Genomic DNA, 16,134 nt, shown 5'->3' with positions numbered 1-16,134 from the left:
TGGACAGAACCAGGGAAGTGGGAACAAAGTGAGACAACATAAGCCTACAGCAAAGAAACGGCAGGAGAGACAGAAAGGGAGAGAGAGGGAGGAGAGAATCAGCAGCATCTAAGGATCAATAGGTAGGAAGAGCGGGGCACAGAAGAAGGAACTTCATTTTTTCCAACTAGAAGAATAACGCTATCACTGGAGACGAGCTGGGCTGGGAAGGAAGACTTTTTAATAAACGCTGTTCGGATGAACTCATGTGTGGAGCCCAAGCCTGCTACAATGTACCAGATCTGCCTTTACAGATAGCTCTAACAGAGAGTTACAATTTTTTGAGTCCTTTAATCCATTTGATTGGTCAGTTATGGAACAGACGGCACCTCCACAGGCACTTAGCTTTTATGGGGGAACATGAGTGGGGAGAGTTCCCAATGATAAAGGGTAACACAATGTTCTTCTCACAGTTTAAGCTGATAAACTACTACTTGGGGAAAAAACTGACACGGGAAGATGGTATAACCCAAGTCAAACGATGGCACACTTAGTCACTCAGCAAAGCCCCTGAACTTATGACTTCTACTGAATGCTTTGGGCAAAAGAACCAGGTAGCCATTCGTTAAGTCACCTGCTGCTAAGAAATTCAGCACAGTGCTTTGCCCTCAAATTTGTTGAACGAATGTAATAAAGTGAAAATAAAGAACAGTTCCTCGTCCTGTCACACTGTAATTTCATTTCCAGAACACAAGCTTTTTGTGGACAGGGAAGCCCCACCTGCTGTTATGTGCAGCAGGTGGCACAGGACCTGGTCCATCAAAGGCAGTCAGGGCGTGTTGGATGACTGGCTACCCAGGTGAGGGCAAGGAGTGCTGTCTCCGATTTCAGTGTAAATATGAATATCAAATAAACATTTGGTACTTCTTGCCAACTCGGAGGGTTTTTTTAAATTCACTGATTTTTATGAATGTAAAAACAGCCTTGATGGCCAAATCTGAGGATTCTACTTTTTGTCTGTTTTACAATTCCAAAGCATCAAGGTGGGATACGGCCAAGGAAGTTATCCTTCTGTCTTTACATTTTTAGCTCCTTCCTTTCAACTCAACATGGGCAACTGTTCTTAAACATCAGCTGTTGCCCCAATCCTCTAGTTCCTATTTCATTATATCACAAAACTGTAGAAAAAAATGGGCATTCCACACCAGTATGTGCTCAGACGCACATGCAGTGTGCCAATCTGACTCTCTATGATCCTTGTAGGTGCTCAGTTGAAAGGGGCCTCATGGGAAACTGAAGTAGAATGTCTGTAACTACAGATTCTTATAGTGGGTTAATTTAGAGCAAAGCGATCCCCAAATAAGTAAGAACTGGTCAAACTACGGTATCCTGTAATACGTGTATCCTACAGATACCTGTAGGACACAGTATCCTGTAATAGGTATTCTTTCTTGGCTCTGAAACACTACCTAATCTGTATCAAGATACGTAATTTTTCAAATACCCACCTTTAAGTAGTTTTTAAAAACTTTAGCATCAGGCTGCTGAAGCGCTTGACAAAATTCCTGGGGAGGAGAGAGAAGAGAGTGAATCCATGTGTATTAAATTTATCATAATTTAAATCCACAGTACAGATGCCCCCCAACTTACTTGGTTTGACTTACGATTTTTTGACTTTACAATGGTTCAAAATTGATACATGTTCAGTAGAAACCATACTTTGAATTTTGAATTGGGATCTTTTTCTAGGCTAGTAAAATGCAGGACGACACTCTCTCAGGATGCCGGGCAGCAGCAGTTTAAGCCACAGGCCCAAGTCAGCACGGTGATCACAGGGTAAACGACCATCTGGTGCCCATTCACCATGCTGGTTTTCACTTTCAGTAAAGTAGTCAACACATGAGACATTCAACACTTTATTGTATAAAATGCTTTGTGTAGATGATTTTGCTCAACTGTAGGCTCATGTAAGAGTGCTCAGCACACTGAAGGTGGGCTAGGCTAAGCTATGATGTTTGATAGGTTAGGTGTATTAAATGCATTTTCCACTTACGCTATTTTCAATTTACAACAGGTTTATGCAGATGTAACCCCATTCTAAGTAGAGGAAGATCTGTATTCTCTTTTTTTTTTCCTTCAAGATTGACCCTGAGCTAACATCTGTTGCCAATCTTCCTGTTTATTTCCTTCTCCCCAAAGCCCCCCAGGGCGAGTAGGACAAAAGCTACATTGCTATGGCTGTGCTCCCCACTACCAGGGCTAATTAAGCAGAGCCAGACCAAAAGAAGAGAACATTCTCTTCAATACAGCTCTGCCAAAAGTTTTGTCAGAAGGCATATGAAAAAGGGAAAACTGGGGATCCTTATCTTTTATAATCAAATTATTAGGTAGAAATATAATAATTTTGCTTCACTTAGAAGTCTGGGAGAATATTAGCTATTCAGAAAAAAGAGTTTTGTTTTTTTTTTAATTTATTTTTTGTGTGTGAGGATTGGCCCTGAGCTAAGATCTGTTGCCAACCTTCCTCTTTTTGCGTGAGGAAGCTTGTCACTGAGCTAACATCTTTGCCAATCTTCCTCCATTTTATGTGGGATGCTACCACAGCATGGCTTGACGAGCAGTGCTAGGTCCGCGCCCCAGATCTGAACCTGCGAACCCGGGGCCGCCGAAGCAGAGCGTGGGAACTTAACCCTATGCCACTAGGCCAGCTCCTAAAAGAGTTTTATGATTACTCTTACGTGAGATCTATCCTATTTTTTATTTAACTTTTTCAATGCCTCTTATAAAACAGCATCATAAAACACTGTTGATTAAGAAGCAATTCTTAGAATCTATGCAAGAGATTCTTACTCTAGTTTTAATCAAAACTTTGATACCTCATTAGATCTATGTGCTATTGGACAAGAAGTCTGGATAACTATATGCCAAGAGGATAACTGAATGTCATTATAAAAGTGACCTTTTTAACAGTGCAAAAGTATAAGATAGCTCTCTAGTCACTTACCTCAAAATAGTTTCAGATTTATACATTAAGTACTGCTAAGCCTGGCACATGTAAAATGAACTGCCTGGCACAGACCTTCAGAACAGGGGCTCGTGTGCCAGTCCTCTTTGGCTGTCTTGGGGGCGGCTACTGGACTGCTTTTAGAATGTTTTTTGAAATGCATTTATATTACATAGGATTACAAAGAAAACCAATTATAATGAATTCTGGTTATCAAAAACACTTCCCATACGTGGTAGAATAATAAGACAGTTAACAAGGTCCAGTGGCATATCTTAATAACTCATAATTTCAAAATATTGATGAGTATAAACAATATTTCAAGATCTCTGGAACAACAAATGTGATATGAAAATATCTGTGATTTCTATTGTTGACAAACTCACAGGCCATGCAAATACTACTGTGATTTGTCACCTACACGATGGTAGGAAATTAAATTTCTGTTAAAGGTTAATGAAAATAAAAATGCAGTTTGTTCCCATTCAGTTACACAGTCCCCCTGAAGTCTGGATCCTTGCTATGCTACGTGTAGTAAGACATCCAGTTGAACACAGTTTGGCTTTCTTCAGTCACATTTAGACTTAACCACATAGTCATATTTCTTTAATTAAATGAAGAGGCAAACACACTGGGACAGCTCTGACCTGGATTATCTCTGGAGCTACTTGCAAGGAAGGCAGGTATTCTTGTTGAAGATACTGAACACATTCTGGGCCCTGAAAATGGAAAGATAATTATAACTAAATTATTTTCTTCCTTGACATTAATAATGCTTAAACACAAACTGGAACAACTATACATACTTTAAATACAATACGGTATTGTGATTAAGAACACAGACTCTGGAGCCAGACTGCTTTGGTTTGAAGCCTGGCTCTGGCAAATTTCTGGTAACTTGGGCAAGTTACTGAACCTCTCTGAGCCTCAGTGCCCTCATCTGAAAAACGGAATAACTGCGAGGACTGGATGAGCTAAGAAAGGTAAAGCTTTTAGAACAGCTCTTAGCATTCATCATGTGTTAACATTACTTAGTTTTAAGTGGAGCTAAAAATGAAACAATCTTCTAAACGCAGAAGGTCACGATGCCAGAGCCTTCCATGCACTGAAAGGAGACAGCAAGGTGCTCCTGGTCGGCCCCCCACTGGGTGGGCTACAGGGTGTCTGTGGGTGCAGGAAGGGAAGCCTTCGGGCCGTGCCAGGATAATGACCATCTTTAGAAACTAAAGTACCAGCAAGAAAGATCAAGATGACAGGTTAGGAGACAGTAGCAGTGAAAGCACAACTCCCTCTTCCTGCTCAACGCACCAGGGACAGGAATTTAGCCGCCAGGTGAGGAAGCCAAGCCTGGAAAGACACGGCGATCTGCACAGTCTGCTGCGGACAGAATCTGTACACAAAGCAGGTCCCCGGACTTCTAAAACCATTGCTCTTCATGGCATCGTCTAGTACTTCTAGATGCTAAAAACCATAATAGTTTTCTGTGGGTTTTTGGGGTAAGCTTAGTGGAGGGAAAGGAGAAGAATTCCACAAACTAACCCCCAACTCCCACTGCTCAGCAGCTACAAAGGCACTTAGAATACAATTTGAAAATGGTTTTCTTATAGGTGTGTGTTTCTGAGAGGGTGGCCTCAGGCAAATGTAATAAATCTAATACTTCGGAGAAAAAAAATCTAATTTCACTTTCAAACTTGAACCTGACTTAAAGGCTTTAATATGTTGATCACCCCAACCTGGTCCCACTGAAAGTTAACAGGCATCAAAATGAAATCATTCCGTGTCTCCTCAGTGCACTTCCGTGCCCGAACACCTAGATTTCCTGTTTAATTTTACTGCTCTGGAATCAAAGCATTTCTCTATGCTTCCTCTTTACCTTCTGCTCTCTAACCCAAGGGATCTAGGTCACAATTTAATGACCCTTCAAAGGAAACCTGTTGCTCATTGAGGGAGGTAACATGGGATTGTTTGTCACTGTTTCTCAGATGCTTTCTACTTCTTTCTTTAGTTAGTCTCCCTGTACTTAACTGCCACACACTGCTTACCATCTTGTATAACCCCACTGTTAGCACTTAAAAATGGAGTACATAGGAAACCCTAAAGAATCCATTGGGAATCTATTAGAAATAATCAACAATCAGCAAGAGCAAAGTTGCAGGGTACAAAATCAACTTACAAGAATCAGTTGCATTTCTATACACTAATAACGAACTAACAGAAAGAGAACTCAAGAATACAATCCCATTTACAGTCGCAACAAAAAGAATAAAATATCTAGGAATAAATTTAACAAGGAGGTGAAAGACTTATATAATGACAACTATAAGACATTATTGAAAGAAATCAATGACATGAAGAAATGGAATGATATTCCATGCACATGGATTGGAAGAATAAACATAGCTAAAACGTCCATAGAACCTAAAGCAATCTAGAGATTCAATGCAATCCCAATCAGAATCCCAATGACATTCTTCACGGAAACAGAACAAAGAATCCTAAAATTCATATGGGGCAACCAAAGACCCCGAATTGCTAAGGCAATCCTGAGAAAAAAGAACAAAGCTGGAGGTATCATAATCCCTGATTTCAAAATACACTACAAAGCTACAGTAATCAAAACTGGCAGAAAAATAGGCACACAGATCAATGGAACTGAACTAAAAGCCCAGAAAGAAATTCACAGATCTCTGGACAGTTTATCTTCAACAAAGGAGCCAAGAACATACAATGGAGAAAAGATAGTGTCTTCAATAAATGGTGCTGGGAAAACTAGACAGCCACATGCAAAAGAAAGAAAGTAGAACATTATCATTCACCATACACAAAAATTAACTCAAAACAGATTAAAGATTTGAGGGTTAAGATGTGAAACCCTTATAAAACTCCTAGAAGAAAATACAGGCAGTACACTCTTTGACATCAGTCTTAGAAGGATCTTTTCAAATAACATGTCTATTTGGACAGAGGAAACAAAAGGAAAAAATAAACAAACGGGACTTCATCAGACTAAAGAGCTTCTGCAAGGCAGAGGAAACCAGGAACAAAATGAAAAGATGACCCACCAACTGGGAGAAAATATTTGCTAATCATATATCTGACAAGGCGTTAATCTCCAAAATATGTAAAGAACTCATACAACTCAACAACAAAAAAATGAAAAATCCAGTCAAAAAATGGGCAGAGGAAACGAACAGACATTTTTCCAAAGATATACAGATGACCGACAGGCTCATGAAAAGATGTTCAACATCACTATTCAATAGGGAAATGCAAATCAAAACTACAATGAGATATTGCCTTATACCTGTTAGAATGGCTATAATTACCAAGACAAAAAAACAACAAATGTTTGAGACATTGTGGAGAACTGGGAACCCTCATACACTGCTGGTGGGAATGCAAAGTGGTGAAGCCCGTATGGAAAACAGTATGGAGATTTCTCAAAAAGTTAAAAATAGAAATACCATATGACCCAGCTAACCCAAGACCGGGTATTTATCCAAACAACTTGAAATCTACAATTCAAAGAGACTTATGCACCCCTATGTTCAATGCAGCATTATTCACTATAGCCAGGATGTGGAAGCAACCCAAGTGCCCATCGACTGATGAATGGATAAAGAAGATGTGTGTGTGTGTGTGTGTGTGTGTGTGTGTGTGTGTGTGTATGTATGTACATGATAGAATGCTACTTAGCCATAAAAAAGGACAAAATCATCCCATTTGCAACTACATGGATGGACCTTGAGGGTATTATGTTAAGCGAAATAAGCCAGACAGAGAAAGACAAACACGGTATGATTTCACTCATATGTGGAAGATAAACTAACACATGGACAAAGAGAACAGATTAGTGGTTACCAGAGGGGAAGAGGATTGGGGCATGAACATGGAGGGTAAAGGGGCACATATATATGGTGAAAGACAAATAATAATGTACAACTGAAATTTCACAATGTTATAAACTATTATGACCTCAATAAAAAAGAAAAGTGGAGTACAGTTTTTTTTAATCAGGAAAAGTAAACTTGTACCTCAAGAGGAAGTCAGTCAAGTGAATAAATGAGAAAACAGAACAATGAAACAAAACTTTTTCAAACAGAATATTCTGTTGGATTAAATTCTGTGGATGTCTAAATGAGAGCTTCTAAGGACAAGACAAATACTTCTGAACTATACATACTGTTCTTCCTGTTTCTTGTTTTTCCTCCTCCTCCACGACTCGCGAGCATCTAACATCACCCAATCTCCTCTCTCGTCTCTCTTCCCTTAGCTTTCACACCTCTATTCTACTTTTAACTTTCTCCTGATTCTGGCTGTAGCCAAGTCTCCTTCTGTCCTGGTCTCAGAAAGTCTCACTCATTCCTACCACTTCACCTTGACCAACTACACAGCGAGGCCTCCAAAATCAGCGTTTAGTCCTAACTGCTTCACACCCATATTCCCAACTGCTCTCGACAGTTTTCGCGTCTAGCTATGCTAAATTCTAACTCCACTGCTTACTGACTGCCCAGCTTTGCACATCTAACACACCTAGTCCCACTTCAGTTTTCAGCTATGACTTCTGCCTCCAAACTTTCCCTAAACAGGGTACCACTGTCTTCTACAAAACCCACGAGGAGGCAGCGGGCCTGTCTTTATACACCTGCTCAACTCTGCCCACACGGCCAGCTCCTCTTTGTCAGTCCGATGAATCTACATTTGTTTTAAGGTTTATCAAAAAAAAGAAAAAAAAATGACCTCTTTCTCAATGGCTTTCTTAGATTGGCCTCATAGGCAAAATTGCTCATTCATCTCTCATAATATTACATTTAATACAGATGGATTAATTTGATCTCTATTAAAGTACTTACTTAACCCATCCCATCGAGTTGCTTGTGACTGGCGTCCCCTGATTCTAAGCTCTTTACAAATATTGGAGGACTTTTTATTCATCTTTATAGAGCTCCCCTCTGCCCACAGCCCCAAAAAACATACCCCTAGCACACAGGAGGCATGGAGAAGATGCGGCTGAACTGAAAACGCTTCAAATCCCCATCAGAATCAAAAGCTCAAATTCAACTGACGGAGCGGGCTGAATGGAGAGTGGTGACCGGGAGCTCAAGCTTTTTTTAGGGGTGAGGGGAGCTGTCTGCAGCTCTGTAGGAATGCCAGTCCTGTGTTGGCATCCTGGCTTTGAGAGAAGTTGGAGATATAAATTTTTGTTTAAAAAAAAAGTACCTCATTTTTAAATGTTGGCAATCAATTTGACTTAAAAAAAAACACTGTATAAGGCAAGCAACATACCAACTAGATTTAGCCCCCAATCACTTAGGATTTATACAAATTATTAGACTGACAAGGAAAACAGAACACTCTAAAGTAGTGAAGTCCTCTAACTACTCGTAATGCTGAGTTGGAGAAACCTGGCTGTGAGGAGTCTACTAGATGGTGAAATTCTGGTTAAGATTTTTCACATTCTTTGTCAAACCCAAACAAACACATATTTTAACCTTGTTACCCAAAACCTGAAGGACAATAATGGATACTGCTACTTTCACTCAACCTCTCTGTCACATCCAAAAAAGTCAGAACTGAAGTCAATTAACTTTTACAGCTTTCAAGAACGAGATGAGTCAAACACAATCAAAACCATAACGAATGTACGTGAGGAGAAGACGCTGGGGCCCAAGTCCAAAGCTCACCCGTTTGAGATGAATTGTCTTCAGTGTCACTGCACACTCGGACAGAGCCTGGAAAAAACAAGTTTAATTTTTAACAGAGTCAATTCTCGGTTACTGATCCAACCTTTCTCTTTATTTCCCTAGCCACGGCTCCTTAACATTTACCTCCAAAGAAGGCATGGGGGAAGGAAAGGTATTAGGCAGATAGAATAAGTGGGTTGGGCAGAAAATGAAAAAAAGAGACAAATAGGAAATGCTGTCTTCAAGTAGTAAATTATAATTACGAAATCTAGCTTTGACGAGGTCATGGGGAAGAGAGTAAAGGGCAGCTGCTTGACATTCAGTGTTTGGAAGATGATATTTGGGGAAACTATTGTAGGAGAAAGAGAAAGTTACTCTTAATGGTTAGAAAAAAAACAGTAAGCCCAAGTTTTAGAATGAAAGTAGTAAAAGGAAACTAATAACTCAATTGAGCTCTAAAGAATGTTTATATTATGTACGCTTTCATGGTCCCAAAAAGTCTTGGTTGTTAATATTGAAAGAGCTGGATTTTATACATTCAACTTTAGCATCAGGATTCACTAAGAATCCACAAAAGGTCCAGAAAGTAACATCAACCTTTAAAAAATGAATCCTAATTTGAAATTATTTAATAAAAAGACAATGAAACCTAACATAGTCAGCCTGACATTAAAGAAGAAATTGTGAGTTAGAACACATGAGATCTACACGCGGGAAACAGAGATTCCTGGGTGCTTACCAATACTGTCTGTGCATCTGCCAGGTCAAAGGTCTGTTTTAGAGGTGCCAGGAAACACGCGGGGACAATGTGCTTATAGACGAAATCAGCGAATCCCACCGGTCCATCTTCCCCTCCTGTCGAGAGAATTCAAATTTTCATCTCGTATTAAAAACAAGCCAATTAGGGGCTGGCCCCGTGGCCGAGCGGTTAAGTTCGCGCGCTCCGCTGCAGGCGGCCCAGTGTTTCGTTGGTTCGAATCCTGGGCGCGGACATGACACTGCTCATCAAACCACGCTGAGGCAGCGTCCCACATGCCACAACTAGAAGGACCCACAACAAAGAATATACAACTATGTACGGGGGGCTTTGGGGAGAAAAAGGAAAAAATAAAAAAATCTTTAAAACAAAAAAAAAACAAAAAAAAAACAAGCCAATTAATTCATTACTAGGGAACGTCAACTCCCAGCTTACGTCCACGTGAGGGCCAGGGTTTCATCTCTAAGAGTCTTAGCAAACAGGCTGGGGAATGAAGTTTAAAACCCATCCCCTTACCCCAGAGTTCCACCAGCTTGGAGAGGATGATAAAGCAGGTTTTCTGGGCAATTGGATCTGGATACTCGACGGCTCCCTGAATGACAGTCACCAGTACTCGTTCCACATTCTCTGCACCTGGAGAGGGAAAAACCTTGAGTTCAATTTCAAAAAGAACTAGAAGGCAACCCGAGGCTCTCACTTCATACACAGTAACAAGACAAAAGCATTTACAGAGCTGATAAGACCCCCTAATTTTTATTAACTCAGCTCCTAAATACTAAGCATAAAACTTGGAAAAATCACATTCTCTTGTTATCTTGCCCCCTGGATTTCCTATATAGCAAATTTCTTTGTTGAGATACACAGTCCCATTTATTTTCCATTTAAAATGGCAAATTGGCCAGTAAGACTCAATTGTCAGGTCAGTTGTAGTGAGCAGCCGCCATGCTATAAGGGACCAATGAAAGAACACTGCCTCAGGAAAAAGAACTGAATACAAACAAACTTCAAGATCCCCTGTGAGAATGTGCCTCCCGCCCTGATAAGAAAAACTGTCAGCCTAGGGGCCAACACGTGACCGCTTCAGACGTTCAGTGTTCCCTTCAGTGGCTCTTGCTCACACAGATGTGTAACCGGGACAAGGACCTGAGCAGACCCCTCGGGCGCCGCCTTCAGCCCGACCTTGATTTGCTATGACTTCGCTCATCCCACTGCCCGTGACTGTCTGCAGGAAGGCAAAGTAGCTCCTCCGCAGCATCTGCTTCTCCAGGGCAGCAGACTGGTCGTTGTCCTCCGCTGGTCGCAGCAGCACTTCAAAAATGGCACGGAGCAGAGGCATGAACATTTGCTGTAAAAATGGGGATACCTGTACCTGAAGGTAAGAAACAACCATCACCACTTTGGAAATGAGTAGGAAATTATTAATATGAATCTTAGAAAAAATATCTTTGGGGCTGGCCCGGTGGCACAGTGGTTAAGTGCGCACGTTCTCCTTCTGTGGCCCGGGGTTCGCTGGTTCAGATCCCAGGTGTGGACATGGCACCGCTTGGCAAGTCATGCTGTGGTAGGCATCCCAAGTATAAAGTAGAGGAAGATGGGCATGATGTTAGCTCAGGGCCAGTCTTCCTCAGCAAAAAGAAGAGGATTGGCAGTAGTTAGCTCAGGGCTAATCTTCCTCAAAAAAAATAAATGAAAAGTAAAAAGTAAAAAAAATAAAGAAAACCGTGTTTTACATACAGCCTTTCCCTAATATTTAGAATATCTATTTACATAATGTAGTTAGCAAATATCAATGTTAAAACAAAATCTACATACCATAAACATTATTGACAGCCTCAGGATTGTTAAGTTGAACCCATTTCCTACAGTTCAAGATTCAAGTTAAAATAATAGCGAGTCAGACATATTTCACAATCAAATATCACCATGGATTATTTTCAAATTTAAATTCCCAAGAAATAAATTCTATTGCTAAATTATAAATGAATTTATATGACTGAGCTCTCAGGCTTTACATGCCCGTGGGCCAATTTCTTAACTCTTCTGTGTCTCAATTTCCTTCTTTTTTTTTAAAGGAAGAATTTTTGGCTACTTTTTTTTCCCCTGGGAAAGATCTGCCCTGAGCTAACATCAGTTGCCAATCTTCCTCTTTTTATTTATTTATTTTCCTCCCCAAAGCCCCAGTGCACAGCTGTACATTCTAGTCCTAAGTCCTTCTAGTTCTTCTATGTGAGCCACCACCACAGCATGGCTACTGACAGACGACTGGGGTGGTTCTAGGCCAGGAACCAAACCCAGGCCACCGAAGCAGAGTGTGCCAAACTTTAACCACTAGGCCATCAGGCCTGGCTCTCAATTTCCTCATCTATAAAATATAATACCTATCTCCAAGGGTTGTTACAAGGATCAAATAAACTAATGTATAAGAACATGCTTAGAACAGATTTTGAAGATAGACAGCACTAAGTGTTAGCCATGTTTACTAGCCAGCTTATACTTGGCTTAAATTTTGCTGTATATAAAACTGACTTGAGTACATTGAATTACTTTTAAATTCCTGCTTGGGCACCCAAATTACGATGCCTTTTTTTCCTTTTTTTTATCTCTTTAGATATTTACTACTCAATGCTGCTTTATTTGCTTTTCTAAAGCAAAAGCACCAGACTAAGCATTTTCTTCTGCTGCACAGAATAGGTAAGGTCTGTTTTTATTAAAACGTCTGTGTGTCAGGCAGTGTTGTAGACTCTGGGGATGACAGAAATACACATGATCCATGCCCTCAGGTAACTCATATTTTAAAAATACCAATGGGCAAATGACAAAATATATCTAAAGATAAGTACATCTGATCTTTGGGTCGGGAGATTCCGAGCTCTGAAGGTCTGTGATACCTTGAATTTGGCTGTGATCTGGTTGATGAGAGGAATGAGCTCCTGGAGGTCTTTTGCTTCGCAGTCTTTGAGCATGTGTTCTGACGCAGATGGGATGAAGGGAAGAACTTCTTCCTCTAGGCAGATAATCATGCGATGGAGGAAAGTGCGGACTCCACTTCTGAGAACATCCTTTTGTAAGGGACAACTGAGTGCTGGCAGGAATGTCTGTAAACAGTCCAGATAAACTTCGGAACAGCCACATTGTTTCACAGTCTGCTTGTTGCTGAAAGCTTTGCTGGTTCGACTATATAAGCCAATCAGGTAAGTAATTTTAGTTTATTCTTTAAAAGTTTTATGGAGTAATCCAAAACAATGCACAACAAATTACAAAACTGACAAAACGAAGCAGCCAATTCTTTATTTTCCATATCACAATTACATCCATCTTTATGCTAATATGGTTATTTGTAAATTATTGCTTCCAGTTACCAGAAAGGGCACAAATTAAATTAATGAGATATAGTTAATACAATTCCTCTAATGTGAGTCCACTTTAATGTTTTACTAAAATCCCACTGATAGAGTGTGTAGAAAAGAGAATAAAAAACCTACTTACAATGACTAGGCTGTGCTAGACGATCTGCAAACTACCCATTTAAATACGGAACCAAGTTATCTATGCAACCTCTAGTATTAGCTTTTGCACTGAAGTCTCCTGTGAAGCAGTTTCTCTATATAGCTTCGAATTAGCAATCGCTATAACTTTCATGCTGTTATTGTTTGCCGGTAAAAAGTATGGGGAGAGAAAACCAGCAGCTTGGGTGGTCTTCAGGACACAAGGCAACAGCTAAAAAGAAGCCTCAGGACCTGCTCTTTGACGTACCAGGACGATCCAAGACGTCCTAACACGTCATTGGTAAATCAACACTTCAGCTCATCCCCTTAAACACACCATCAATTTATACCAAAGAAGCCAGAGGAGGAGTTAAGGTCTTTAGATAGCTATCAATCCAGAAATGCCAAATGTTATGTGATCTATTCCCTTCTTCAGCGAAATATTCTAATTCACTGAATTTAGAAAAGGAATGTTTAGATAATTCTCTGGACAATCCAGTTTCGTAAACATGGATATGTGTGCCCAATTCTAAGAGATCCAAGTAAATGGTTGTGTGTGTGTAGAGACGATCACCTTACAGTTTTAGCTGCAATCACACTCACCTGGCAAATCCAACAGCATGATTGAGACAGTCAGCCAGAGACGCCTGTCTTTCTTCATCTTGTGCCAGCATCAGTTTTTCTAACAGAATTTTAAACTTCTCCATGAGTGGAGTCAACAGATTCCTCATTAACGCTTGCTTCCGCTCTGCTGGGTACTCACTGTTAACAATCAGCACTCCAGCTGTCTCATAAATAAAGAGCTGATCATCGCTGCTCAGCAGAGACTGGTAACCATTCTCCTAAAAGGAAATTCAGTCTTATTGAAGTTTTTCTTTGTTCAGTTCCTCTCATTTAAGCAGAGTCAGTGCAAGAGGGACAGGAGATGTAATCTGTCACATCAACACATTAAGTAGGCCGAGTACTTATAAAAACAAATTTTCTCCAGGGCCAGCCCAGTGGCATAGTGGTTTGGGTTCACATGCTTTGCTTGGCAGCCCGGGTTTCACAGGTTCAGATCCCGGGTGCAGACCCATCACCACTGGTGAAGCCACGCTGTGGCGGCGTCCCCCATAAAGCAGAGGAAGATGGGCACAGAGGTTAGCTCAGCGACAATCTTCCTCAAGCAAAAAGAGGAGGATTGGCAACAGATGTAAGCTCAGGGTCAATCTTCCTCACAAATAAATAAATAAATAAAATTTCTCCCAGGACCATACAATGGAAAGAAAACTGAATTAGAGGTCAAAAGATCACAGGTCTAATGCTACCCCTGACAAAACTTTGCAAATGGTCACATAAGACAATTATTAGTGAACCTTCTGACTTGTTTTCTTTCATAAAATTCTTATTTGTAAGATTACAAGGCAAAAATGAGGTGTACAAATGTGCTTTGAGTGTTAGTACAAAGGCCACATAGTTAATATTTTAAAGTGTGTTTAAGAGTTGGATAACAACAAAACCACACAATAAATACACACACACACGTGTTACTTTAGAACATTTGAAAATAAGACTTCAAATGAAAACAGATCTCATTCAAGCACGAGCAAACGTCCCACATACTGGTTAATTTTTATTAATGAGTTTTGCCATTTTTTACATTTATGCAGTCAGAGAGGCCAAGAGGAGGGGGAAAATATCAAAGGCCCCTCTAGGTCCAACACTAACGCTCCCTGTTAAGAAAAACCTAGTCTTAAAACAGCTAAATTTTATGGCGGTTTTATTATAAAAGAATTCCTCGTCTCTTAGAAGAGAAACGTCCCTATTTAGAGGTAACTAAAGCATTTATCAAATACCACTAGGACTAATCTCTGCCCTAGGGGTTGAGACACAAAGATAAAGCAGCTACTCAAAAAATGGGTACTCATGACCATACTGAGCAGTCAACATTCAGTAAAAGCAATGTGATCCAATCTTTTCATCACTAAAAAAGATTACAGGTTCGGTAAAAGTCCTTGCTTATATGTACTGTATGAGAAACACGAAAAATTTCCAATATCACTAAGATTAAAAGGCTAAATATGGCTTCTTAAATGCCTAAGTCTTGGATCAGTGTGAACTGCCAAGGAAAACTAGCAGAACCAGGTGAAATACTTATTAATGTAGGTTTCTAGAGTATGTAGGCAAAAATAATTCAACCATATATTTCACTAGTAACCTTTCATGCAGTGCAATTATATAACCTTTGCACTCTAATTACTGACATTTACTTAAAAGAATGACAAAGTATTATTTCATGTTTAACACACACTTTTCAAGTGGCAGCTCTAGTAATAACTTATCAAAATGAAAAAAAATTAGTCAATGTCAGTATTTTGCTTTACACAAAAACATGTCAGTCAAAACGTGCTTATAAAATTCTCAACTTAAATCTTTCTAGTGAAATGAATACCAAAACATTCAGATCAACCAACATAAATTTTTTTTTACCCCAAGCCTGAAGATACACAGAAACACTTCAGTCTAACAGTAGCAGTCACTGAGAATGGCTAGTATGATCATAGGACGAAACCAAGAATAATTTAGAACTTGCATTTCTCCTTCTCCAGGAGATGCTTCACCAACATTTAAGAGTATGGAGAGCAGATCATATCTGACACTGCCAGATTTATCCATCAACTCTTGACCCTTTTCTATTTCTACTACTAGGTTTTGCTTCTTATTATATCTCAACAGAGTTCTGGTAACCCTTGTACACCCACTCCCTTCATTAAAAAAAAAAAAAAGTCCCCAAAGGCATTAACTCTGAAGGCTAAAGGCATGTGCAGCCTCGGTATCTGGGGAAAACCTGTAACTTGGAAGAACAGATACTCACAGGCGGAGAAAGCTCTAATAAATCTTGTATTCTATTCAGAATATCCTCAATGAATGGATTCATTTGTTTACTGAATAAAGGCAAAAGGGAAAATCACAATTACTTACATAATAGTGCTTGAAAAATTGCTCAAATACCAAACTCCCCTTTAAGGCAGAACTAAAAAAAGTTCAGTTCTAAGCTAATCACATGTAATGATTGAGACTAGCTATGATGTTTATAAATTACAACCTTATAAGCCTAAGAATAAGCACCTTTCATACTGAAAAATGGTACTAGTAAAGAACAATATGGTACAAAACAGATTAGGTTAAAAATGTATTTCCAAGGAATATATTCTTCAGAATTTCAAAGAAGGCATCCAGTGACTC

At 39.8% G+C, this 16,134-nt stretch overlaps 1 protein-coding gene across 2 annotated transcripts in view; it reads right to left on the bottom strand.

Moving 5' to 3' along the window:
- The window catches only part of XPOT (exportin for tRNA), a 36,622-nt gene that overhangs the window by 1,533 nt on the left and 18,955 nt on the right, over nt 1–16,134 (bottom strand). For both annotated transcript variants that reach the window (XM_070621941.1, XM_070621942.1), the window contains 9 exons: nt 15,764–15,833; nt 13,513–13,751; nt 12,313–12,598; nt 10,604–10,793; nt 9,941–10,057; nt 9,407–9,522; nt 8,668–8,715; nt 3,631–3,702; nt 1,488–1,544 (listed from right to left, as the gene is read on the bottom strand). In XM_070621941.1, the coding sequence (XP_070478042.1) occupies nt 1,488–1,544; nt 3,631–3,702; nt 8,668–8,715; nt 9,407–9,522; nt 9,941–10,057; nt 10,604–10,793; nt 12,313–12,598; nt 13,513–13,751; nt 15,764–15,833 (1,195 nt within the window). The remainder of the gene's footprint in view (nt 1–1,487; nt 1,545–3,630; nt 3,703–8,667; nt 8,716–9,406; nt 9,523–9,940; nt 10,058–10,603; nt 10,794–12,312; nt 12,599–13,512; nt 13,752–15,763; nt 15,834–16,134) is intronic.

The sequence above is a fragment of the Equus przewalskii genome, chromosome 5, assembly GCF_037783145.1.
Source record: "Equus przewalskii isolate Varuska chromosome 5, EquPr2, whole genome shotgun sequence".
Classification (NCBI taxonomy): domain Eukaryota; kingdom Metazoa; phylum Chordata; class Mammalia; order Perissodactyla; family Equidae; genus Equus; species Equus przewalskii.
Note: the sequence above shows the minus strand (reverse complement) of the source record. Positions and strands in the feature narration are given on the sequence as shown.